Here is a 26,121-nt window from a genome sequence, read left to right as displayed (position 1 = left end):
AGTGACAAAGGAAGCCTGGCACCGTGGCCAGGAAGGACGAAGGAACAAGGCGAAGAGAAGAGCCTTTGGTTTTGTTTGCAGAGTTAAATGGGACAATGCGTTGATTAAACGTCAACACACACACACACACATAGCCTAACACACAGAGACAACAACAATTGGAGAAGGTCCTGCAATAATAAGGCACAAAACCTGTTGGCTGAATGGCAACAAAAGGCGCAATGCCTGCCCACCTGTCCGAATGTCCTGTCTGTCCTTTGTCTGGCCTCCTTTCGGTCTACCTCTCTGTCTCTGTCTCTATGTCCCTGTCCCTGTCTGCGTGGGCGGAAGTAGTGTGATTTACAAGTGGAGGAGCGACAAGCCTGAATAATAGGCGAACTCGCACACTTTACTTTACAGTGTCATTCCGAGCACTTCCGCCTCTGGCAAAAACAGGACCTGCTTGCTACAGGATTACATCGAGTGGGCGCAACAGCACAGTTGTTAATTAAATGCTCTGTACAATTACTAGACCGAAAATACATATAAACAATGGTACTGCGGGGAAACTGGTTGAGGCAAAACATAATTTCTATCATTCCGCTTTCCTTTCACATCAAAGAGCAGAACTAATGCGATTCTCTTCTCCCGGAATTTAAAGAAATTTGCCATTTATAAATGGAAAATAATAATATAAAAAGAAAATTCAAGAAATGATAATTATTTTAGCTGATAAGGTAATTTGTTTATCAAATAAATATTACTTCTTAATATTAGAACTGTCTTAGATTATAAGAAAACGTTTAAAGGCAAATATTTATTTTATTGCAGGGCTCTTCCAATGGAAGTAATATTTAAATTTGATTGTTAAATATGGTCCCCTTTTTATTTACCACTGACTTTTTCGCTCAGTGCTCTAATAAATTTTCAATTTCCTTGCACTTTGAACTTTGCCACGCTCGAGTTTCGAGGCGCATTGAACCCAGAAAACCAACTAAACTCACTGCTTAGCATACATTTAAATTTCCACAACCAACAAGCAACTGGCTTGGGGCGGGCTTGTGCAAGATATATATGCATATATAAATCCAGGAACGATAATAGCAGAGCCTAGTCTGCTGATTTATGCGCTGAGCAAATATTTATTGTTTGCTTTTTGTGAAACTTTCTCGGAAACTTAAAGTTTTTGCTCGTGCCTCGTTAGGCAACGGTGGCGGAAATGGGAGAGGGGGGGGGGGACTGGCAAAGGGAAAGTGTGGAAAAATAAAGGAAATTGCAAGAGGGAGCGAACGACAGCTCCCAAGGTGACGAGTGATGTGGCAATAGAACACTTGAGCAGATGCTAACTGCAATGACAATTTCGAAAAGTCTACGCCGGCTATCTGCCATCTCTGGGCCACCATTGTCGAGCTGTCAATGCCCCGCCAACAATTGCAGGTTCCCATATCGCCTTCTCCTTCTTGGCCTTCAGAATGATGCAGGACTCCAGGCATCCCAAGGAGCCCTGGAACGGGTCCTGCAGACAGCTGTCAACAAGGCAACTGACTGCTGAGCTCGTATGTGTCTGTGCGCATTGTTGAAATTTCGGCTTAATTAAACGAAGCCGAAAGTCAAGAATTTTCAGCTGCACAACGAAAAGGGTGGAGAGGCTCTTTTCACATATGTGATTTTCCAGAGGATAATAAGGAAAGACGGGGGAATATTAATAAAGAAGTTATTCTCTTATAAAGGTAATAAAAATATATACTTAAAATGTTATTATGATATTATTCTCACAAGCCAGAGTTTTCTGATTTTATAAACTTTCCAACAAATAATTTCCAAATAATATATTTTCTCTGGAAATGCCCATATGAATTTATGTATTTATGCGCCAACTAACACATATGTCTGCCTGTCACAATGAGGACTCGTATTCGTCCTCGTATGTAATGTTCTGGCATTAAATGCAAATGAGCGCCTGATGGCGCGGAAAAGTGTGTGGCATTAAGTAGGGATTTTGGCTCCTTCAGTTGAGCGGCTCCGGCAAGATGAGCAGCGACCTCAAATATGAATGAACTAATTAGATTCCCTGCCTGATGGATGAAACATAGCAAGTTTTGTGCCCTCCCCCTCGAGCGGAGTTTTCACACTTGCGGCGAGAGACTGGCATTTTTCGGACTTGCCAGAGACACCGCCTTCAAGGCAGACAAGCTCAGTCACTCCTGTCGAATTTGTCGACGGATAAATAATTAAAATAGCCCGGAGATGGAGGCAGGGAATGGACTATGGCTAGTCCTGTCCTTGGCCACTTGCTGCGGCAAATTGCAATTAAAAATTCATTTTATTTGGGTCATGTGCCACATCCTGGGGAAATTCTCTTAGTTGATTGCTTTCTCGCATCGCTACTTTATTAAAGATCGTTAAGCCATTAATTACATGTAGACATTTGGCCTTAAAGCGCAGGGAAAAATATCAATATGTGAGTGTAATATATTTTATATATTTATATATTTAATTCCTGGTAGGGTGTTTTAATTTTAGTCAGAAACTGGCTCCTAATGGACACTATAAATATATAAATTCAGCATCAAACTTTGGCTTCCGAAATATACCAAATAAACTAATGATATTTTAGGTGCAAATTGTATTTGGCTTAATCCTGCAATTCCCTCCGTATTCCCTATTTGGTATGCTAATTAGCAAAGCCTTCTCCGTATTTGTCTCCAATTCTCCGAAGTGCCTCTGTGTGTGTGTGTCTTCTTGGCCAGGAATGTCAAATGTGACGGCTGCTGTTTGCCTTATCCTTGCTGCTCCATTGCCTGCCAATTTTCGACAGGGGAACCCGATCCGGCGATTGTTTGTTTTGGCAACAGACTGCCATGTTGATTTGCCTCCGGCTCGGACTGTCAACGTTGGGATAATTAGCTGCAACAGGAGATGACATCCTCACAGGAGGAGCAGTGGGAGGACTGAGGAGCCTTTTAAGCTGATTGTAAATGCAGTCTCCATCATTCACTCCTGGTTAATCTCCATGGTGGCTCTAGCATCGATTTTATACGTTTTCCGTTTTTCCCATTCCCTTTTATTTTTACCTCTTTGAGATTTTCCGTGGAAAACTTGCCAAGTGAACGATGTCACTGGGTTGTGTGTGCTCAACACATATGTACATGCCGTTAACTCGCACAAGTGTCGTCGTCACACAAACACTCTGCCAGTCAGACACACATATGGCACAAGAGTGTGTAAATACAGATACATCAATGCAACTGCTGCACTTGTTTCAATTGAAAAAAACCTGGAAAAAATGGCAGCGAGAATGGGAATAAGGGTGGCAGAACCATATCTCATGGATTTTTCTTAGCCGTGTCAAGTTGCCAGGCAAGGCACAGTGGTTTCAATAGCATCAGGGTTCTATATTCCACCATCCTCCTAAGGAGGTTAAACATATATTCAGTTACAAGCTAGAAAATCCTCAACTTCTTGGCAACAAAAGATTGAAATGGTGTCCTGGATTGCAAAGGAATTCAGTCGCAGATCTAAATGTCTCCATTAAATTGGAGCTTATCTTTAGTTTAGTGTTGGAAGAAAACTTTCATTATCAAAAATAAATATTATCATTTAATTTATAATAACTATAATATATTTGCTTTAAAAAGTTCCCTTTTTCCCCTAGTTTTTCCCAGTGCTAGCTGAGGAAAACTCAGATAGCGGAGCAATAAAAATGTAGTCAGTCGATTATCTTGATTGTGTTTTGGCAATAGCTGGCAAAGTTGCACACTCGACGCGGATGATTGACATGACCCCAGGACAGGACAGGCCAGGACACAACGGGACGGAAGGGGACAGGACCTACTACTACTACTAGTAGGTATGTATATGGTTGTGGCCCCATTAAATTGACTTGTCACGAGTAATCGCTGTGCACTTTTGTGTCATTGCCGCAGAGTCACTGATATGCCAAGGGCTCAGCACGGGCTACAGCCATAAAAAATGGCAGCAAAAAGGACCAAAAGGACCAAAGACCAGCACCCAACCCTACGGCATAAAAACAGGGTTTATGGTCAATCAGCAGCGGGCGGGCCTTTTGACGAATCCGCAGCCAAAGCCACATCCGAATCCGAAACCCTTTGACTGCCCATCGAGAATCCTTAGCCCCATTCACCTGGCCGTAAAATGAAGGGGTAAAATGGAGTAAAAACCAAATGTACATAGCATAAAAATCAGAAAAACTCAGCCATTTTCATTTGCCTTGCTACCTTTTCTACCTCTGCTTCCCCCATTCTATTTTTTATTTTTTTTTGCAATTAAATGGCCAACACCTAGACAAACACATTGTGGCTGCTGTGGCCAAAGATTTATGTGGAATGTTGGGATGCATGTCTCTGTCCTGTCCCTCCTGGGTTTGCGGTTTCTATACACATACATATAGAGTCCTTGTTCACGACCCGAATCCAGCTCATTTGTACTGCGGCCAGACCCGTGATTATGGCAGCCAGCTGTCACACACATTTAATTAGGCGAAATTGCTGACATTTATACCGCGTGTGTGTGCTGCCACTTTTTGTGTTATTTGCTAATTGAAAATTGTAGAGCAAGGAAGCTCCTAAGTTATCAAAAAATATTCTAAAACATTTTATGAGGGAAATTACTTATTTATTGCATTTCTTCGCTATATAGGTAAACCTGTCCAAAAGTATTTTAATTAAATCTTTTAGGTGACAAATATACAAGTTGTAATTCTTGCGAAACAAAGTTGTTTCAGTTGGTACTTGAAAATGCACTGAAAAAGAATTCTTTTTAAAGAAAAACTTAAGGGACTATCACATTCGATTTTTTAAATAAAAAGGAAGACTATTTTATTGCATTCATAAATAAGTTGATAACTAAAAATATAGACTACAAAAAAATTTAAATATTTAAATTTCGCATCTGTCTAGCTGATGCAAGTAACCTTTTTTTAATTAAGTCCCCTTAATGCCTAGAAAACATTTTCTACTTTTCTAATGATAATAATAAATACAATCAGCAGACCTTTCTGAAATAATTATTTTACAGACTAAAATTAACTTATATTTGTTTTTTATCCAAGACATTTTTAATATCATTTAGTTACAACTTGTTTCTCTGTGGTCAAATACTTTTAAAACAAACTTTTCCACAAAATTGTTTACTTGTTTTGTATTATTTAGGGATATATGCATCCCAAGAACTTGATTTCTTCGTGTACAAATACTTGTGAAACAAAGTTAGCCACTGAACTGTTGCATATATGAACATATCAGTGTTCCCACCGTGGGGCAGAGACTGAGAAATGGCTTTGATTTCACTCAAATGAATTGTTTGGCTTAATGCCCCTTCCTCCCCCTCGGTCATCGCCACCGCCACCGCAAACCATTACATTTGGCCAGATAGGCGCGATTTCAATTGGTCGCTATCGATAGCTATCGGGCCGCGCCCTGTTACGCCCTTCGCTGTCCACTGATTTGGACAAATTGCTGGCGGAAATTTGCGCAAATTCCAAAGGGATATCTGGCCAAGGGCGTGTGCGTGTGTGTGTGCGACGGAACAACAATAGAAGCGATTTGCTGAATGGAAAGCGCATTCCCATAGTCCGCAATCCGCAGCAATAACAAATAATGCTATTAATATTTTATTATTATTGCTATGCAAAGTCTGCGAACAATGGCAAAGTTTTTCCATGCCACGGCTTACGGGGCAATAGAAAATGCGGAATTCCATCCAAGAACGTGAAAACACAATGGATCTCTCTCTCACTCTAGCCGCAAAAAAAAAACTAAGTACGAACATAAACCCCCCGAACTTTTTTTTATGCATGCACATTTTCCGTGCAAGATTTGTCGAGTGCAGATTAATAATTCAATTAGATTGCACAACCCGGCGTATGCGTGATGCATTATGCAAATTTAGGGGACGGCGGGAGAAAGAATGGGGGTGTCATTCTTCCACATCCCCATCCCCCGAAAAATAATTTGCTGCTGCCACACACACACACACACACACACACACACACACACAAGACCGAGGACAAGTGTCAGTGTCAACTTGCGGTTCGCTCACATCAATTGAGCCCCCGTCTCAAGTTGTCTGCATCAACTAAGTGGCTTTAGGAGAAAATAGACTTGGATCAGATCTACATAAGTCTTAAGCCAATATTAAGTCAATGTATATGTTTATTAGGAAACGCTTATAAATTATGTGTCAACAATAACAAAGGTTCCTTTAGGAAATACGATTTGTTGTAGATATCCCCTTTTAGTTTAAGAATTCTAAACGAAATTTACTTTTATTTTACAGAGTCTAAACTATTAGCAAAACGTCAGTCAAGGTATGCTGATATGACGCTAATTTAAAAATTTATCCAATATTCTTCCAGCATTCTATATATTTTCCATAATCGCAATGTTTGCATGGATTTATTATATAGGATATTTCCCTAGATATACCTGCATAGCATAAACAGTCCCTTCTTAAGAAAAATAGTAATACAAAACGCTAAGAAACTCTTATTTATGTATTGAAATTTAAATTGGTATTAGTTTAAGACTTTTAAAAAGATTCTTTTTGGTTTCTATATCAAAAGAAATGTATATAAATTATTGTGATTTGTAACCACTTGTATGTGTGATATAATAGCAATATATACAGTATATTATATATTATATATATAATTTTATATAACCTTTAGACCCATTTTAATTCCTGCCTCATGTTCAACTGGCAATTAGACAAGTTTGATAGATTAGGAAGGTTTTTCGAATTGACCCAATTACGTTAGAGTGAGCTGGGGGGATGGGATAAATCAGAGTAAATGCCGTCGCTCAACTGTTTATAAATTAGTTGAAAATCTATTTATGCGGAAAATGTGCGGAGCATAAACATGTTGACAACGTGATCCTGCGATAAATGTCGGTTGCCCCTACTCTTCATCCTTCTCTTTTGCCAACTTACGTGATACTCATTATTTACATTCGATTGAAAGTTAAACGTGCGAACAGATGAGCACAACTTTGTCGTTCAAACACACACACATACTCACACACACACATACTCACACACACACACACTCACCCGCACAACAAGTATTTAGATCTATATCTCATCCCCACCACACAGACGAGCACGATGCACGAGTATCCTCATATCCTTTGCTGCCGCCACACCAAGCACGTAAATTGCTCGTTCTCTTCCCAAAAAAATACAACAACAAAAATGAGGATGTGAAAAAAGGGATAAACTTTTGGTTTTTTGGTATACATCCTTGACGCTGGAGTTGCCTGGCAGGACGCTTTTGAAAACTGGATTATGCATCGATGAAGGTGCGTGGCGCGTGAGAGTTCTATGAAACTTTCTCCATGTGGCTGGCTGCCTGCTAATGAGGCTCACATTCATTTTCATTTACCAGCTGGAAATAAATTAAAAGGAAAGCCAGCCAGCGTAGGAAACTTTCCCGAACGAACTGACAGCCAGCCTTTTGTTATAATTTAAACTTTGTATTGAATAATATAAATGCGAGTGTGTTGCGTGATAATTGTGTGTGTTAATCACCTCGTGTCCCAACCCAGCTCCGGGAATGTTTTAGAGCCATCGCTCTGACTTTAATAGATCATGATGGCAGGCAGCTGGCTCAGCCCTTTGCCTTTTGTCTTTGCCCGGCTTTGTCTTGACAATTCATTAGGCACAATCTGACGCTGGATTGCGTATACGCCCCATAAACCAGCGGAGCCAGCACGACAATGTTCGGGAAATATGCCAGCACGTAATAAAAATGGCATGTTCATAAAGGCCGGGCCAAGCCATCGTTATTACCCGATCGGAGGCAGAGACATTGTAAATTATAGTGCCAGCGAAATGTCTACCTGAAGTCACACAGAAAAAAACGATGTCCTGAATCGTATTGGCAGTGAGAGACATGAAAAAATATCCTGTAGTATGAAATGCAAACGAAACTGACAGTAATAGGTGACTGAAGGTATGAATTATAATTTATTTTATTATACCAAGTTAAGTTACTTTAAAGAAAGTAATACCTATGATTAAAGTGAAATAGGTAGCCTTAGAAAAAGGTCTGAGAATACATAAGTATACAGAAACTCGGCAGATAAACCAATTAAATCTGTGCTGAATAAGCATTATACTTTTAAGAGATATCAAAATAGTGATATTTCTTTCTTCCATTTTTGTTCAGAATAAAATAGGCAAAAAGTAATACCTATATGCAATACCTCAATTAACTATTTATATGCATTTTATTCATTTATATATTCCATATTCATTTTTACACATTTTCCTCCAGTGCAAAGTATTTTACGAGCTGCGCATCGGACATAAAGCCAAAGCCAAAGCCCAATGAATGTGGCTGCCTCGATGGCAGCCACATAAATACAATCGACCCGCCAGGTCCTCATCCACTCACCGTTGTGCCATCATAGCCATTCGTCAGCAGTTGGATGTCGATTTCAATGTCCAGGTTGTCCACTTTGGCGGTGGTCAGCTGCAGCGGCAGGTGATCGGCGTCCAGCAGCGAGGAGTTGGAGGGAACGGAGAAGAGGCTGCTACTGTTGCCACCATTGCGGTGGCTTCCGTCTCCTGACCCGTTTCCGCTGCCGATCCCTAAGCTACTGCTGCTACTGCTGCTGGATATGTTCGAGCTGGAGGAATTGCTGCCGCCGAGGAGTGGACTGGCCACCACCGACACCACTCCCGCACTGGCGGCGGTCAGGGCAAGGGCAGCTATCGCCCTCATTGCGTTCGTCATTAGGAAGAGGGATGGGTAGGTAAGGTTGGGTTGGGGATTCCTGGTCGAAAGGAGGTGCTGGGTGCTAGGATGGGTCTAGTTGCCCGTTGGACTGTGCTGCCTGTGCGTTGTATGCGATTCTCAGCGACGGAGAATTAGCATTCCGCTAATAGACTGGGGGAGTGTCTCCCTGGGACTCGAGGACGACTCGCTTCCTCCCGAGCCAAAGTCATGTCCAGCCATCAAACTGGCCAAGTCACTGGTTTCTTTGGACTTTGGAATCTTCCTGGTTTTTCGTATTCACACACTCACGCACTCACTCATGGACGCACGCTCGTTCGTTCTTGGCGAGAACTCTCGATCGGCACACCGGACACTCTCGGACTGGGTTAACAGCGGGTGGACTCCAAGCCCGTGACTAACTGATGCTTTCTGGCTCTAAGAGTTGCCCAGTTGCTGCCGCCGCTTGCCGAACCGTGCGAACTGAAGGCTGAACGTCGACTGTCCCGACACGCACGAGTGCCGTCGGTCCGCAAACCATTCGTGGAGCAAGCCGTATCCGGACCCGGACCCGTACCCGTGGCCATAGCCGGAGCCGAGCATCTATTCAACAGGATGTGGAGTATAGCAGGCGGAATACATGCGCGGCGCATCTTGGAGAGCGCCAGAGAGCCGGAATGAGCGGCAAGCACCTGTTGTTCCATTAACGCGTTTCTGCAGCGGCTAGCGGGCGTTTTCTGTGCGACTTTAAACGCTAGGTCTTCAACATTGAGAACAAATCTTGATTTTTTGTCAAATATGGAGAGCAGTATATCGAAATTTATCTCAAATGTTAAAAATATAAGATTGGAATATTAGATTTTCTTTATTCTTCAATTAAATAAAATTAAAATACCCTGAATGGGTATAAAAATTAACCTTTGCACATAATATGGATGCTTGAAAATATATATTTTTTTTCTAGTGCATTAATAGCTGCTGAGAAACAGACGACTGCCTCAACTATATGTAAATTAAATGCAATTGCTTTGACAAATTGCTGCTGAAAGCTGCAGTCGGATTGAGTATTTCAGCTGTGATACCCTGGACATAGAAGGGTAAAATCATTTCGATCAACTCAACTTATATTGCACATACATATATATATTCTAGATCAGTACCAACTGAGTTCATCTTTGATGGAAAAAAAAGTATTCGGGGTAGTTGTTTAAAAAGGAAAAACTGAACTAAATTTGTTTATATCCAAAACTTATATTAAACTTTTAACTAAATTAATAAAAATTTGGTATACGCTATCGTTTATTTTGGCACAGTTTTCTATTTATCTATCAGGTAAACCATCAAAACCACATGGTCCTAAGCAGCCAGTCGATGTGCTTTGCCACGTCCGTGTAGATCACGGGCTTGGTCAGGTCACAACCCTTGCTCGTCCTCTGTCCAGAGGAAACCACTCCGCGCAGCATCCATATGTCCTGCTCCTCCAGCATCAGACCTCCGCCGGAGTCGCCGCTGCAAGGACCCGACGCCTTCGCGTTGCTGGCGCAGATGGTGTTCGAGGTGACATATCGCACATTCTCGAAGGTGAGGTTGCCCCGGCACTCCGTCTGCGTGATGATGTCCGTGCTTGTCATCTTGGCCAGCCGCGTATTCTTGTTTCCGTGCTCGTCCTCGCCCCAGCCTGCAACGTACGATTTGTGGCCGGAGGGCAGGTCCAGCAGGTAGTTTTCGTTCCACAGACAGATGGGCTTGACAAAATCGGAAAATCTAAAAAGAAATGTAGTAGTTTTTTAGCGGATGCTAATTGGGTATCCTTAAAGGAGAAATACTACAAACTTACTGAACTTGGTTAGTCAGCTGCAGCAGCGCCAAGTCCGCGTCCGTAAAGGTATTGACATCGTATTGATGGTGCAGCACCAGCTGAGACACTCCCTGCAAGTCACCGGGCGAGAATATGTCCAGGCTATTGCGACCCAGTGAGACCACGGTGCGTGCTGCTGACAGACTCTTGCTTCCAAAGCGGAAGCAATGTGCCGCCGAGATCACCGTTCTGGCGGAGATTAGGGTGCCGCCGCAGGTGAAGCTATACTCATTCCCGATGCGCTCTAACAGGGCCACCATCCAGGGGAACTGACCCCGCTGCACCACTTCGCCAAAGTGGATAAAGGCCGTTTGGATGGGCTTTTCCCGACCGCAGACCGTGTTAAGCTGCCCGAGGGTTTGGGGAGCGTCATTTATCCGACGGATCGGAGGTGGGTTGGTTGGTGTCACCGACTGTGTTGGCTGTGGCAGTGGCTGGGGGCGTGGCTGCGGTGGGTTTTGTAGAGGACTCTGGACCTGCTGGGGTCTTTGGGGCAGTGGTTGCGGGCGCGGTGCTGACTCAGGATCACGCATAATCGGGGGTCTCGGAGTGAATGGAATCCTCTGGGGCTGAGCCGATAGCGGAACTGTCGTTCGCAAGGTGCGGGACAAAAATAACTTAACGCTGGGTGGAAAGTCTGCAAAGGAATAAATTATTAATAAATAATAACTTAAGAGATATGTTCTAGGCCGAAGTTTATACACCCTTGCAACTGGCAATTAAATTATAGGGTCAAATTAAAGATTTAAAAAATGCATAAGTAAGCCAAAAATTCATTTATTTTAATTCGGAAACCTCTTTTATGTTAGTATTTAGTAGTTTAATAAATCTGCATACTAAATTTTATATTAAAAGAAAAGAGGATTTTTATCAGTTGTTGACAATTTTAACGAATTATCAAATATTCAAAATTTTTGAAAAAAGAAAATACATTTTGTCCGGACATAGCTAGATCGACTCGGCTGTTAATGCTGATCATGAATATATATGCTTTATAGGGTCGGAAATGACTCCTTCACATTGTTCTAGGCTTGGGGCATTAATTAATTATTAATAATGCCTTTCTTTGAACGAATATTTATCTATATTTTTATATGAAAAAATGACCAACAAATCAAACAAAAATCTCATAACTAAGCCAAATGAGCATTAATTTTAATTCGGAAATCACTCTTATGTTAGTTTTTAGCAGTTTAATAAATCTGCATACTAGAATCTGCATATTCGAAATTTACAAAAATTAGAATTTTTATCGATTTTTGACAATTTCAATGATGTAACCCCTTATAAAATTTTCAAATTTTGAAAAAAATCAATTTTGTCCGGACATAGCTAGTTCGACTCGGCTGTTAATGCTGATCATGAATATATATGCTTTATAGGGTCGGAAATGACTCCTTCACATTGTTACAAGGATCTGACTAAATTGAAAATACCCGGCAAGGGAATTACAATTATGTTTTCTTTGGTATATAGGAACAGCTATAGCCTTGTTCTTTTTCAACATTTTGGTATCTGGATTCAACTAATAAATTATCATATAAACAAATCGGTAAATATCGATTCTGTTAATTGTTAAACTATATGCTTTGTATAAAATTGTCTGTTTATTTACCAGAAGAGTGCTAACTAAACTGTGAAAATATCCCTAGAGTTATACGATACTTTGCTTACAAAACTGAGTAGGATATTTTTGCCATAGTTTTGTACAGTTTCCTGAGTATATACTCTATAGTTTACTTACACTGATCAGCCTGACATAGAGTTTCTCCATTGACATCGACCTTTATCAGCTTGGGCACCACGCCCGGAGTGGGAAAGTCAACCCGGAAGTTGATGAGCTCACCGTTCCTCAGGCGATACCTGAGGGACTCCTCGTTCTCCAAGAAGTTGATCTCTCCCGAATAGGTCTGGAAATAGCAAATATGCAGATACTCTCGTCAGTGGGCAGGTCAAGCGATGGATGACTCGATGCCGAAGCCAAAGTCAAAGGCGATTAATAATTCCGATCGACGTCATGGGGCAGATACCGCGACACTATAAAATACGTAAACATAGCTCAACTGGTAAACCCGCAGCTCTGCCAGAGAAATAATAACAATACTAGTGTCGCAGCTGAGCTGGGGCTCCAAACCGGTCCCGCAACTTTGGGGAAATCTCGGGGAGAACTGAGCACAGCGAAGTGAGAACTGAGAACGGAGAACTGAGGAAGTATATTGCGATTTGCGAGTGCGGAGAAGGGGTTTCCCCCAAGCCACGATTTCTATTATCAGCAATGCAATTCCCATGGAAAGCTATTCACAAGCCCTGGTCGACACGGGAAATCTCGTTTCCAATCTGAGAGTGAGGTCAATGCTTGATAACGCTCGCTGACATAACAAAGATTCGATCTGTGATGCCTTACCGGGGGCCTCCCTCGCTGGGAGAACTCCACTTTCACGACGTTTTCCACGGAGGAGGAGTCCAGAACCACCTGGATGTGTCCAATGTATTGGCCTCTGTACTCGAGGTACTGGAAAATGTCCGGACAGGCGATGTGGGGCAGATTTTGGCCAAAGACCGAGCAGCTCTGCAGAGTAAGGGCGAGGATCAGGAAGCAGAGAACGCGATCGCGGTTGCACATGGTGTTAAATAATAACTATTAAACAACTATATTTAAATATAAATTAGAAATGCGATGCAGTCGAGTGACGAGAGCTCCCACAAACCGCACACGCCGAGAGTCGAGCGATGAATGATTAGCCAATGCCAATTAGTTTCCGATTTGGCTGAATAGTCGCTGTTCGCGGCGAAACAAAGCTCGTGGCTGGCTCTCCCAACCTGATCGGAGCTAGTTACTCGATTACAAGCATTCACTAAGTCGGAGGGAGGGAGGGAGGTAGGTCTAGTCGGCTTCCGACTCATTTTGAATCCAGAACTGAGGTACTCAATGGAATATACTATTTGTATAGTAATTTCTTATCACCAAGAAGTGTCCTTGTAATATCATAAACATCAACTATAAAATATACTTATTAAGTAAACGCATTTTAATCTAGTTTCCATATCAATCCCATCTCCACAATTTATTTTGGCACAATATTCTAGTGATCCCTCAGAACCACATGGTCCTAAGCAGCCAGTCAATGTGCCTCGCCACATCCGTGTATATGACTGGCTTGGTCAGGTCGCAACCCTTGCTCGTCCTCTGTCCAGAGGAGACCACTCCGCGCAGCATCCAGATGTCCTGCTCCTCCAGCATTAGGCCTCCGCCGGAGTCGCCGCTGCAAGGACCCGACGCCTTCGCGTTGCTGGCGCAGATGGTGTTCGAGGTGACATATCGCACATTCTCGAAGGTGAGGTTGCCCCGGCACTCCGTCTGCGTGATGATGTCCGTGCTCGTCATCTTGGCCAGCCGCGTATTCTTGTTTCCGTGCTCGTCCTCGCCCCAGCCTGCAACGTACGATTTGTGGCCAGAGGGCAGGTCCAGCAGGTAGTTGTCATTCCACAAACAGATGGGTTTGACGAAATCGGTAAATCTGAAAAGGCATTGCATGTTTTCAGCTGCTAGTAAGGAAATCAATGGAGATCGAGTCGTAATTTGATACTTCCCAAGACGCTTGGAGACACTTACTGAACTTGGTTAGTCAGCTGCAGCAGTGCCAAGTCCGCGTCAGTGATCGTATTGACATCGTAGTGTTCATGGAGCACCAGCAGAGACACTCCCTGCAAGTCACCGGGCGAGAATATGTCCAGGCTATTGCGACCCAGTGAGACCACGGTGCGTGCTGCTGACAGACTCTTGCTTCCAAAGCGGAAGCAATGTGCCGCCGAGATCACCGTTCTGGCGGAGATCAGGGTGCCGCCGCAGGTGAAGCTATACTCATTCCCGATGCGCTCCAGCAGAGCCACCATCCAGGGGAACTGACCTCGCTGCACCACATCGCCAAAGTGGATAAAAGCCGTCTGAATGGGCTTTTCCCTTCCGCAGACCGTGTTAAGCTGCCCGAGGGTTTGGGGAGCGTCATTTATCCGACGGATCGGAGGTGGGTTGGTTGGTGTCACCGACTGTGTTGGCTGTGGCAGGTGCTGAGGAGGCGGCAGTTGGGGAGGCGGCATCTGGAGAGGCGGCATCTGGAGAGGCGGCAGCTGAGGGCGCGGAGTAACAGCCGGGAGCAGCCGAGGACCATCAAAGGTTGGTATCGCCTGGGGCATTGGAAAGGGTTGAGCGGCTAGCGGAATGAGTGTGCTCACCGTATGCGCCAAGAAGATTTGTAGGCTAGGTGGATCATCTAGAAATAAATGCATTCATTATTAAACCGAGTTTCTCAACTTAGTAATCTTGCTTGATCCCAGGTTTCTTCTCACAAGGTAAAGCCTGGCAAATGGTTTCCGAGTTGACGATAATCCTTGTGAGCTTGGGCACCACGTTCGGCAAGGGAAATTTGATCAGAAAGTTGATTTTCTCATTGTTCTGCAGCTTGTGCCTCACAGAGGCATCGCTGCCCAATAATTTAATTTCTCCCGGGTCACCCTACAGGAAAAGGAAGATATATCAACAGAGACTTATAAGAGAGAACCGGGGGATGTCTTACCTCGGCGGTTACATCCGGCTGGGAGAGCTCGACCTGCACGAGATTCGCTTTGGAGGCATCTAGGACCACGGACACCTGCCCCACGATTCGATCGTTGCTCTCCAGGTATTTAAAGTTACCTGGGCAGGCCACAGGTGGCAGGTCTTGGGCAAAACCGTAGCAGAATGACAGAACGAGAGCGACCAGGAAGCAGAGATGGTGGCACATGGCGCTTGCACAGCCCATGAATATTTATTGGAAAGTAACAACAAATTGCGATGCAAAAGCGTGTGTTTTTCTCCAGAAAAACCGCACCCGGCGAGAGTCGAACAATGAATGACTTACTGGGGTTGAAGTCAATTAATTGCCGATCTAGTCGAGTTCGTTCTCTGAACCTGATTTAAGCTGAACTAGTAACTCGGCTCTTCAGTTTTGATTCAAAACAATCACTATAAAACTAAGCTTGCCTATGCATATAATAAGTGATTCTCTTCTTTATTACTCTCAATGATTAATGAAACCACCTGGAATTATTCAAAGGGGCAGTAACCAGTTCAGAGTTTCCGGTTTAGGGCTTGGATCTTCCCATGAGGTGTCAGCAAAGAGTCCTTATTGAGCTTACATACTTTTCCAGTTTCCCAGGAATCAGGAATGACTTTTTGAATGATCTCCCAGAGAACCCACAAGTCTCAAAATTATCACATCCGGGATTTAAGCAAAAAAACAAATTAAAAACAATATATATTTTTAGGCCTTAGCCTAGTTGGTGCCACAAATTCCCCACTTAAGTGTTGATAAAGTTACTATTTATTTCTTATTTATATTCCGTCTGGCTCGTACTATTTTGTTTGCTAATTTGTGCCCAAGATGTCCTCTCCCTTGTCCTTGGCCAAAATCGGACTTTTTGTATAGAAGTTCATTGTTCTGGTAAACAATGTGAAAGGTGGTTCATCTGCAAAGGTTAAATATTTTAGTAAATAACTCATCCCTCACAAATACTTATTTCTTTTCAAAAAAAAAAAACCCAATAGATATTGCATTACTTACACGAGACATCTTGGCAAATGGTTTCTCCGTTGACAATGATCCTCTGCACCTTCGGCAGCACGTCCTTGGAGGACATGTCCATTTGGAAATTGATTTTCTCATTTTTTATTAGTTTATCTCTCACGGTGACTCCGCTGTCCGATACCTGCATTTCTCCCACGTTTTTCTATGAAACAAGACGATTCAGTTGAAACATTTCATTTAAAATCCGAGGCTGCAAACCAGATGGGTAAAAATCTTACCAGATCACTCACACCCCGCACGGTGAGCTCGACTTTCACATTGTTTTCTGTATAGGATCCATTCAGGACTACGGACACCTGTCCCACATACCGATCGCCGAGTTTTAGATAGGCAAAGTTATCAGGACAGGCCACAGGAGGCAGCTCTTGGCCGAAACTATAACCGAAGGCAAGAATGAGAGTGACCAGAAAGCAGAGATTGCAGCCCATGGTGCGCGGATAGATATTTGATGTTTGTTCAGTAAATAATAACAATGCACTAGCCCGAATATTCCCCACACAGAAACTGCACTCGGCGATGGTCGAGCTATGAATGATTTAGTTAATAAATATTAATTTTCAATCTCGTCGAAGCAAAGCTCTGCTAGGCTCTCCGAACCTGATCACAAGTAAGCCTGTAACTCGATTACAAACCTACTTGAGATCGCTCTCCCCTCTCTTGTAATTCAAAACGAATTAAATAAAATCCCATTTTAGAATTGCAATTCTTGAATATTCAAAAATGTATCATTAAGAAAATTATTAAATTATAACACAAATAAAACTTAGTCAAGTGCATGTAGTGATTGTCATCTTTATTCCCTATCAATGATTAATGAAACAACTTGAAATTACCCACGGCGCAATTCTACAACTCAGAGGTGGGATTTTTCAATCCCATTCCCACTCCAGGCTCCAGACTCAGTTCCACATGTTCCGACGTACCCAATCTATGTGCTTGGCCACATCCGTGAAGACAGAGGGCCTGGACAGGTCGCAGGTGTTTCTCTCCTGGTCGAGCGCTCCACCGGCGATGACGCCGCGCAGGATGAAAACGCCACCCTCGCGGAGCATCAGGGGTCCGCCGCCGTCGGTGCTGCAGGGTCCGGTGCCCGCCTTCTGGGCGCAGAGCGTGCTCGGCTGGAACAGGGGACCGGGTGGCAGCTGCCGGTGGCAATTGGCCTCGGACACAATATTCATGTCGGCCAGCTTTGCAACATCCGAGTTCCCTGTGCCAGACTCGTCCGGACCCCATCCCGCCACGTAAGTCTTCTCGCCCTGCGGCAAGTCCATTCTGTTTGCGGTGCTCCACAGGCAGATGGGTACAATATAGTCGTTGAGGCTGCAAAGGATTAGACTGCTATTAGGATGATCTGGCTGAGCCACTTGCTCAGGGAAAAACTCACGGCACAGGTGTCTCCAGTCTGACCAGGGCGAGATCTGCCTCCGTGTACTGCTCGTACTGGTACTTGTCGTGGATTAGCAGCTGGGAAACGCTACGGAACTCGCCAGCCGAGAGCAGGTCCAGGCTATTCCGTCCAAGCGAGACGGCCGTGCGGCTGGCGGGCAAATCCCGGAAGCCCGGTATCCGGAAGCAGTGGGCCGCCGTGAGGACCGTGGAGGCACCGATGAGGGAGCCGCCGCAAAAGAAGATCGGTCCGTTGCTCTCCCGCCGCTCGAACATGCCCACCAGCCATGGAATCTGGCCCCGCTGCAGACGCGTTCCCTGGAAGACTAGCGGCGTGGTGGTGGCCCGCTCTCGGCCGCACTGGATGGACGCGCTGTTGGATGGTGCCTGCTGCGAGACCAAGGTCTCCCTATTATTGACTTGGGGCGGACTTTCCGCTGGCTGCCTGCTCTGCGGCCTTGCCCGATTGAACTCTCTGGCTGGAACTGGAGCCGCTGGCTGATTGGGCCTGGGCGGGCTGCCCAAATTCGGTTGGTCCTCAAAAGGTCCCAAAAGGGTATCGTTTCGCTCAAAGTAAGTCTCGGATACGTTGGACACATTAGGGATTCTGTTCGGGCTTCTATTTGGAGTCCTGATAGGCGTCCTGATCGGGGTCCTTGTCGGAAAGCTCTCTTCCCAGTCACCAGCACTAGTAATAAGAGACGGTTGCCTCGTGGGGGTTCTGATGGGGTTCCTAATCGGGTTTTCCCAATTACGACCAATGCTACCAATTAAAGTCGGCAAGGTCAACGTGTGAACCAGGGTAATGCCCGTTCTTGGCTTGGAGTCTGCAAGATAAGCACTCCAATCAGAAAATGACAAGGAACATTGCTTCTACTTACACTGTGAAGCACTGCAAATCTCTTCGCCATTAATTTGAATGCTGGTGATCTTGGGCGGCGAATCCGAGAGTGGAAAGTCCACGCGGTAGACCACCGGCTGGTTCTGTTGCACATTAGCCACGGTCCTATCCTCACCATCCGCCAGAACAATATTCCCTACATTGGCGGACTGAAAGAAGAATAGTTTCTCATTATTCATGAGAGATGCTGTCAATTACATTGATTAAAAATTAATGCTTAGAGAGCTCAAAGCTCTTTCTTTCTCTCTTTTGCTGATACTTGTCTGCGCCAACCTTTGTTTACTATTTTAACTGCGGGAAAAATCACAACCGCAAGCTGATAAGACTAAAGCTCGCTCGCTCACTATCTGATCCGATGGAGGATTTCCAACCACAAAGAACGAACTTACAAAGTCATGAAATCCTTGCTGCGAGAACTCCAGATGGAGAACATGATTCAATAGCTGCGGATCGAGACGCAGGGAGACCAGACCAATGTACTGACCCCGATAGCCCTGGTACTGAAACACCGGGAAGCAGCCATTCGGAGGCAACTGACCCAGGGTCGGAGAGACCAGGAAAAACGTGAGGAACACGGGTAGAGCAGTCACCACCAACAGCTGAGGCCGCCGCATTGCAACTGAGTGGTTCGTGCGCTTTTCAAAACTATATTAATAGTATTTTACAATCGCGATTGAGAACCTCGCTCAATGCACGTCGAGTCGCGAATGATCCAAGCCAGAATCCGATCCAAGTCGGTTTTCAGGGGTGGAAATCGGAACTAATCTCTAATAGGGGGTTTTGAGAGCGACTATAAAAGTATTTCCATGTTTTCAGCACTCAGTTATGAAAACATCTCATGGGGATTTTGTCTTGTTTAATCATTTGCATTCTAATAAGCAAAATGGCAGGGCGTTGAGTGAATACTGCTTTGGCTGCTTTGGCTGCGCATCTCAGCTCTTAGTTATTTGGAATTAAAAAACTATGAAAACAAATGGAAAACTGCACTATTAATGCGGTTTTTATTATGCTGTCTTAGCCTACATTTTGTGTCACAACTGTCCTGCTTATGTGCTTGCCTAAAGGTGCTCTGAATGTCCTGATTATGTGCTATATAATTGGTGCTCTCTATGTCCTGCATATGTGCTTGGTGCGTCCCCTATATGTATCCCTTAGCCCATGGGGATGCTCTCGCGATAGTCCTGGATAACATCCTGCAACGAGGTCTCCGTGAGCAGACGCTCTTCCGTGTACTCCTCCAAGGCCTGCTCCATGCAGCGAACGGCTGTGGACTGGCTTTCCTTTAGCTGATCGGATGCAGACCAGCGATCATTCAGATCCTGTGGAGCTAGCTGAAGTCCTCCGGCGGCATCTCTCACCGCCTTGTGGCACTGTTTGGCTCTGATCCTGGAACATCTCCCGCTGGCCTCAATCAACTGATCCGTCGGACTATGCAAACTGTCGAGGGTCTTGGCCACATCCAGGTTAAAACGGATCTGGAGCCAAATGAAGTCACCGGCACAGCCTCTCAGTCGGGTGCTGTAGCGATTGTTCACCTCTTCGGTGACGGTGACAGCTTCCGCTGTGCGGAGTCCTTCCGTGGACTCCATCACCTTTCGCACTTGATCCGCTGCCCAGAAGCGCCACTCCTCCTGGTGCCTGAAGAGCCGGACAATCACCTTCTGCTGCTGCCCGATGTCACTGAGGCTTGCTTCCAGCTTGGGCAGAGCCAGACTCAGACCAGTCAAGGTGTTTAGTGCTTCCTGCAGGGCTTGCCTTCTCTTTTTCTTGGAGGTATCAGGCAAATCAGAAAGGATTCCCCCCACAGCGTTGTCGAGCTTCTCCCGAAATTCGGTAATCGTTTTGGCATTCTGGTTCTGTAGGTCGCTGGTTGGTTGGATTATCAGATAACCACTGTCGCTTAGGGGTTCCGATTCTCCTTCCGGTTCTATTCCTGCAGTTCCCTGGTTTCCCGTTTCGTATCGGATGTTCTTGGGCTCCTTGGCATTGGTCCCGCCTAGAGCTAGGAGCAGGAGCAGCCACAAGCTCCGCTGCATCGTTCCAACCACCTCCTAAGAGGTTCGGAAACGTACTAATCTTTATATGGATTTAGTCTATAAAATGACACACGTTGAAAGATCGATTATTTGTAAATATTTGGAATTATAAATATTGCTTCCCGCAAATATTGATTCAGGTGATGACGTTCAGTGGGCTGCTAGCACGTGGTCAATGCTCACTTATTGTTTTGTTCATTACAATGATTAAATTATTTAATTTCTTTGAATTGGTTTTTTAAATGACAATTATTAAGACAAATCAAAGTTTTAAAATATCATAACTTATCCAAAAATGCATTAAACTTGATTCGGAAACTCTTCCAATGTTAATTTTTTTTAGGTTAATAATTCTGCATACTGCAAATACAATTTTAGAATATTAAAAATGTTGCCAATTTTTGGCAATTTTAACGATGTAACCCCTTATAAAATTTTCAAAAAAATGAAAAAAATTATTTTCTTCCAAACACGGCTAGATTGATTCAGTTTTTAATGCTGATCAAGAATATATATGATTTATAGGGTCGGAAATGACTCCTTCACATCGCTCTAGGCTTCTGCCTATAACTAAAATCCTATTCTTTGACCCAATATTTATCTATATTTATACCCTTGCAGGGTATTATAATTTCAGTCAGAAGTTTGCAACGCAGTGAAGGAGGCACCTCCGACTATATAAAGTATATATATTCTTGATCAGGATCAACAGCCGAGTCGATCTAACCATGTCCGTCTGTCCGTCTGTCCGTCTGTCCGTTTCTACGCAAACTAGTCTCTCAGTTTTGGAGCTATCTGAATGAAACTTTGCAGTTAGTCTTCTATATACTCTCACTCGTATATATGTCGGAACGGGCCGGATCGGACGACTATATCATATAGCTGTCATAGGAATGATCGGAAAAGTTTTACAAAAAAAATTATAAAATTTTTAGTTTTCAACAGAATTTGATCAAATTTGAGATATAGCCATTTCATATTATTCTACAATTTTGTGTAAAATTTTATGAAAATCGGACGACTATATCATATAGCTCCCATTGGAACGATCGAGAAATTAATTCAATTAAAAAGTATAACATTTTCAGTTTTCAACAGATTTTCATCAAATTTGAGATATAGCCGTTTCATATTATTCTACAATTTTGTGTAAAATTTTATGAAAATCGGACTAATATATCATATAGCTCCCATAGGAACGATCGAGAAATTTGATAGGAATGAGAATGGCAGTGGCTGTTGTCGGAAGACTGACAATCGCGGTGGCGATAACATTTTTAGTTTTCAACAGAATTTAATCAAATTTGAAATATAGCCATTTCATATTATTCTAAAATTTTGTGTAAAATTTTATGAAAATTGGACGACTATATCATATAGCTCCCATAGGAACGATCGAGAAATTAATACAATTAAATTTATAACTTTTTTAGTTTTCAGCTGATTTTCATCAAATTTGAGGTATAGCCATTTTATATAAGTCTAAAATTTTGTGGAAAATTTCATAAAAATCGGACGACTATATCATATAGGTGCCATACAAACGATCGTTTGATGTAGAGGAAAAATGCAAATCTGTGAATGTAAAACTGCAAATATAATATGTATAGGTGAATGAAATGAAAGCAGGTATTACTTCATTGTTTTTTAACACAAGTATATATAATTTATATTGTATGGATTCCTATTCATAGAAGTTCTATCTGCAAGGGTATATAAACTTCGGCGTGCCGAAGTTAGCTTCCTTTCTTGTTTTATATGAAAATATGTTTTACAAATCAAATTTAAAAATCTCATAACTAAGCCAAAAAGTCATTAATTTTTATTTGGAAATCACTCCTAAGCTAGTTTTTAGTAGTATATTAAATCTGCATACTCAATTTTAAATAAAAAAAAAATTAGGATTTTTATCCATTTTTGACAATTTTAACGATGTAACCCCTTATAAAATATTGAAAAAATTGAGAAAAAATTTATTTTGTCCGGACATAGCTAGATCGATTCGGCTGTTGATTCTGATCAAGAATATATATAATTTATAGGGTCGGAAATGACTTCTGACTGAAATGAAAATACCCTGAAGGGGTATAAAAATAACATGAATTGGTAGTTAAGTAAATATATATAAAAGATCAATGCTAAGTGTGACGAAATAGAAAATCTATTTACCTTTATATTTTAAGCAATTACTTTACAGAATAATTAAATTACTGGAAGAAATCAGTAAAGCACTAAGTGTAGAGCACTTCAGATCCCAAAATCTGATCATTGAGATGACTTTAATTATTTACAGCAACTAATTCAAATAAATTCTTACAAACTCCAGGTGGGTATTCCAAACTTTTTTGCAATATCTGGTCAGGCAACCTGTGATAAGCGTGTTAATATTTTTTGTTGCCCAAACTCAGGGATCATCCATCAAACCTAGCGCAATAATTGGTAAAGAAATGTATGAGTCGCAAACCTGTTTGACCAGAAATCACCATACAATGGAACGCACGGGTCGTGGCTTTTGTTAAAGGGGAGAGGGTGTATTTAATCTAATTGCTTGAGCGTACAATCCGGACTATCTGATATTGTCATTGATCCACTCGAGGTGCTTGGACAGGTCGCAGTATAGCACATACTGGGTCAGTTTGCAGGAGCCGGCCGGATCCCGCTCACCGGAGGACACGATACCCCTCAGCATCCAGCGACTGCCCCGGCGCACCATCAGTCCGCCGCCAGAGTCACCCAGACATGGCCCAGATCCATCCATGTTGCCGGCGCACAATGTGCGATCCGTGACCGCCGTCGCTCGCCACGTGCTGGCACAGTCCGTGGCGGTGGCAATGCGTGCCTCCACAACCCGGGGGTACTTGGTGGGCAGGTTGCCCGCCTCGTCTGTGCCCCAGCCGGCTATGCTACCGGAAGTGGCCACCGTGGCACTCGCCTCCGCCGTCCACAGGCAAATGGGTCCGATGATGTCGTTGAACCTGTTACAGAGATATTATGTGATTATTATTAAAGTTATTAATGAACCTTGAAAATGCATTTGTTAAGCTCTGGGTGAGTAATAAATTATCACTGTTTAGTCGCAGGTTTCCTTAAATTAAAATGTGATGCTAATTTAATATAATTATCTGATTAATATATATATAATTATTTACTAAGTCACTTGATAGTCACTTTTTAATCTTCGAAAGTTAGCTGTTTTATTTTATTTATTTACATGCTAATTATTAGTTATGTTGTTAAGCATGTGCAACACCTCGTATACGTAATTTTTCTAAATAAAAGGCTTTTATTTGTAAGCCTTTTAATTTGAAGCATTAAAAATTTTTTAAATGGTTTAAAAAATCCTTGTAATTTATTTGAATTTAATTCCCTTTTAAGATTAAATAAAAATGCACATCAACATCAAGGCAACACTTCGTATACGTAATATTTAGGATATCTCATAAAGCAAAAGCTTGAAACCCTAAACAGCAGTCTTGAATATGACTTAATCGAATCTTCATTTTTCTTTTAAATAAAAAATAACATGAAATACACTCTTGTAGTATGCATTTGGATCATGAAAATCTATCATAACTAGTTTTCATTAGGTTATCAAATCAATGAAGTGACCCCTTATAAAATAAACCCATCTGGCTATAGATGCTGATCACGAATATATATGATTTATAGGATAGAAAATGTATTCCTCACTGCGTTGTGTACTTCTGACTTAAATTATGAAATGCAAGGGTATACAACAAATTGTAAAATATACTCACACCACGGGCCGCACCATTGTGACCAGAGCAATGTCCGCATCGGATAGCACCCGGGTATTGTACTCTGGATGCCAGACCATCTTGCGGACATTCCGCATCTCAGCCCCATCCTCGGCGTAGTCCAGCAAATCATAGCGCCCCAGACCAATGACCACCCGGGTCTCGGACACCTTGTGGACACAGTGAGCGGCGGTGATGACGATGCTGGCCGAGAGCAGGGAACCGCCGCACTTAAACTCCAGCGTTGGGGTCTTGTGGAACAAGGCTGCCAGCCAGGGATAACGGCCACGGGGAAACTCCTGGCCGTTGTGGATGAACGGAGTAGTGCTGCCCTCCGCTCCACAGATCTCCTGCTCCGAAGGCGATCGCGGATTGAAGCGAACTGATGGAGGAGAAGCAGAAGGTGTGGCAGCAGGAGCAACAGTGGTGGAAGCAGTGGGTGGCGGTGGAGCAGCACTGGGGATGCTGGGCACAGGTTCTGGTGGTGGAATAACCGTCACGACAGGTCTCCTGCTAGGTGGAATGATGTTCACTGGCGTCTGCCAAAACACCTGCGTTGGTGGCCTTCTATTGCTAGTGAAGCTGGACCAGACATCGTTGCTGCTGCTGACACCGGAGGGGTAGAATATGCTCTGTACATCCACATCAAAGCCATCTCTGGGAAACGGAATGAATCCCGAAGAACTGGCAGGCAGCGGGTCCAGCGATCCACTTATTTGAATCTCGTAGAATCGATTGAAGAAACTGTTTGGCGGACCATCTGAAATTGATCTCGAAAATATTCAAAGCGGGTGTATTTATAAAACATTAATATTGGCTTAAAATTATGATAAATTATTGCCTCTTTTAAGCGTAATAATTTCATTATTATTTTTATTTATTTAAGAAATATTTCAGCCAACCAAAGACTTGAATATTTGATTGATTAATTGTTTGCGACTACTTCTCTTTTGTTTAACTATAGAAGACTCTTTTACAGAACGTATAAAACGTATTCCTGAAAATTTATGGCAGAAGTCCCATTGAATCTTAAAGCTAATAATAACTAGCAAAATAAAACAGATTTCAAGTTCCATTCATATGTCGCTCAAAGTTGCTATTTTGGGGTGTGTACTCACATTCGCTGGCCGAGCAGAGCAACTGGTCGTTGTAGGAGAGACGCGACAGCTTGGGCAGCAGGCCAGTTGTGGGGTCCGGTCTTAGGTAGAGCCGGAATCGCGAAGGCCCGTTGCCGGACCGGGCTGTGCTCTCATCCGGATAGGGGCTTAGACCGCCCACGGTGGAGGCCTGTGGAACGCAGAGAAGCAGGGAGGCAAAGTGGTTGGGTCAGTGGTCAGTTGGTCATACGGCAGATGATTGGTTCGGCGGCCAGGTCGTACATCATGATCACCCCGCTGCGTGAGGCGCAGATCGATGCGGTTGCGACCCCGCGTCAGGCCCGGCAGCGTCACCTCGCCCTGGAGGCCACTGAAGGCATCGTTCACATACTGGAAGTACTGCGGGCAGGCGTTCTCCGGCAGCAGCTGGCCACCGGCCACGGCGATCAATGGGACGAACAATAGTATCCACTCCGGAACTAACATGCCTTTCCGGAATCTCGGATCCACACACGACGAGCAACGACGATGAAATGAAGCCACCACCAAGGGGATCCGCTCGGTAGCCACACAGAGAGCCTCAACAGGCGGCGGAGTCTGACTCACTGAGCGCTCAAACTGGAAATTCCGCATCGTGCAGAGCCAATAAGACACGGCTTCCAGCAAAATAAATAGAAGTTCTGAATGGAGACTGGGAGCTGAGAAGCTACTCATTGAACCAAGTAAAAAAATACAAAATACGTAA

The 26,121-nt window shown here is 43.5% G+C and overlaps 6 protein-coding genes across 10 annotated transcripts in view; all 6 read right to left on the bottom strand.

The window, feature by feature from the left end:
- The window catches only part of Dop1R1 (Dopamine 1-like receptor 1), a 32,820-nt gene extending 23,180 nt beyond the window's left edge, over window positions 1-9,640 (bottom strand). For all 3 annotated transcript variants that reach the window (XM_020955940.2, XM_086840268.1, XM_086840269.1), the window contains exon 1: window positions 8,396-9,640. In XM_020955940.2, the coding sequence (XP_020811599.2) occupies window positions 8,396-8,737 (342 nt within the window). In that variant the 5' untranslated portion in view covers window positions 8,738-9,640. The remainder of the gene's footprint in view (window positions 1-8,395) is intronic.
- A 357-nt stretch (window positions 9,641-9,997) lies between these two features.
- LOC110186408 (chymotrypsin-like elastase family member 2A) lies at window positions 9,998-13,593 on the bottom strand. Of its 2 annotated transcripts, none has more exons than XM_020955578.2 (4): window positions 12,979-13,593; window positions 12,319-12,484; window positions 10,554-11,211; window positions 9,998-10,480 (listed from the first exon to the last, which is right to left on the bottom strand). In XM_020955578.2, the coding sequence occupies exons 1-4, from the start codon at window positions 13,195-13,197 to the stop codon at window positions 10,057-10,059; spliced, it is 1,467 nt and encodes a 488-aa protein (XP_020811237.2). In that variant the 5' UTR covers window positions 13,198-13,593; the 3' UTR covers window positions 9,998-10,056. The 2 variants fall into 2 exon arrangements, with proteins under 2 accessions (XP_020811237.2, XP_086696397.1); XM_086840271.1 differs by lacking the exon at window positions 12,979-13,593 and adding an exon at window positions 12,679-12,739 and having other exon boundaries at window positions 12,319-12,611.
- Window positions 13,594-13,607: 14 nt separating this feature from the next.
- LOC110186409 (serine protease 42-like) lies at window positions 13,608-16,725 on the bottom strand. 2 transcript variants are annotated; one of them, XM_086840270.1, is made up of 4 exons: window positions 16,429-16,725; window positions 14,922-15,087; window positions 14,188-14,845; window positions 13,608-14,092 (listed from the first exon to the last, which is right to left on the bottom strand). In XM_086840270.1, exons 1-4 carry the CDS (start codon window positions 16,624-16,626, stop codon window positions 13,669-13,671), a joined length of 1,446 nt encoding a protein of 481 aa, XP_086696396.1. In that variant the 5' UTR covers window positions 16,627-16,725; the 3' UTR covers window positions 13,608-13,668. The 2 variants fall into 2 exon arrangements, with proteins under 2 accessions (XP_086696396.1, XP_020811239.2); XM_020955580.2 differs by lacking the exon at window positions 16,429-16,725 and adding an exon at window positions 15,149-15,767.
- Window positions 16,726-16,970: 245 nt separating this feature from the next.
- Window positions 16,971-19,211, bottom strand: LOC110186574 (uncharacterized). The gene is made up of 4 exons (XM_020955785.2): window positions 18,875-19,211; window positions 18,466-18,634; window positions 17,583-18,411; window positions 16,971-17,518 (listed from the first exon to the last, which is right to left on the bottom strand). The coding sequence occupies exons 1-4, from the start codon at window positions 19,097-19,099 to the stop codon at window positions 17,098-17,100; spliced, it is 1,644 nt and encodes a 547-aa protein (XP_020811444.2). The 5' UTR covers window positions 19,100-19,211; the 3' UTR covers window positions 16,971-17,097.
- Window positions 19,212-19,467: 256 nt separating this feature from the next.
- On the bottom strand, window positions 19,468-20,949 carry LOC110186587 (uncharacterized). The gene has a single exon (XM_086839927.1). It carries the CDS (start codon window positions 20,519-20,521, stop codon window positions 19,637-19,639), a length of 885 nt encoding a protein of 294 aa, XP_086696053.1. The 5' UTR covers window positions 20,522-20,949; the 3' UTR covers window positions 19,468-19,636.
- A 2,082-nt stretch (window positions 20,950-23,031) lies between these two features.
- On the bottom strand, window positions 23,032-25,915 carry Sp212 (Serine-peptidase 212). The gene is made up of 4 exons (XM_020955487.2): window positions 25,659-25,915; window positions 25,398-25,566; window positions 24,280-25,039; window positions 23,032-23,496 (listed from the first exon to the last, which is right to left on the bottom strand). The coding sequence occupies exons 1-4, from the start codon at window positions 25,860-25,862 to the stop codon at window positions 23,088-23,090; spliced, it is 1,542 nt and encodes a 513-aa protein (XP_020811146.2). The 5' UTR covers window positions 25,863-25,915; the 3' UTR covers window positions 23,032-23,087.
- Window positions 25,916-26,121: the final 206 nt, after the last annotated feature.

Source organism: Drosophila serrata, unplaced genomic scaffold (genome assembly GCF_035046125.1).
Source record: "Drosophila serrata isolate PLE 108 unplaced genomic scaffold, ASM3504612v1 contig_382, whole genome shotgun sequence".
Lineage (NCBI taxonomy): Eukaryota > Metazoa > Arthropoda > Insecta > Diptera > Drosophilidae > Drosophila > Drosophila serrata.
This window is presented reverse-complemented; position numbering and strand designations above follow the sequence as displayed.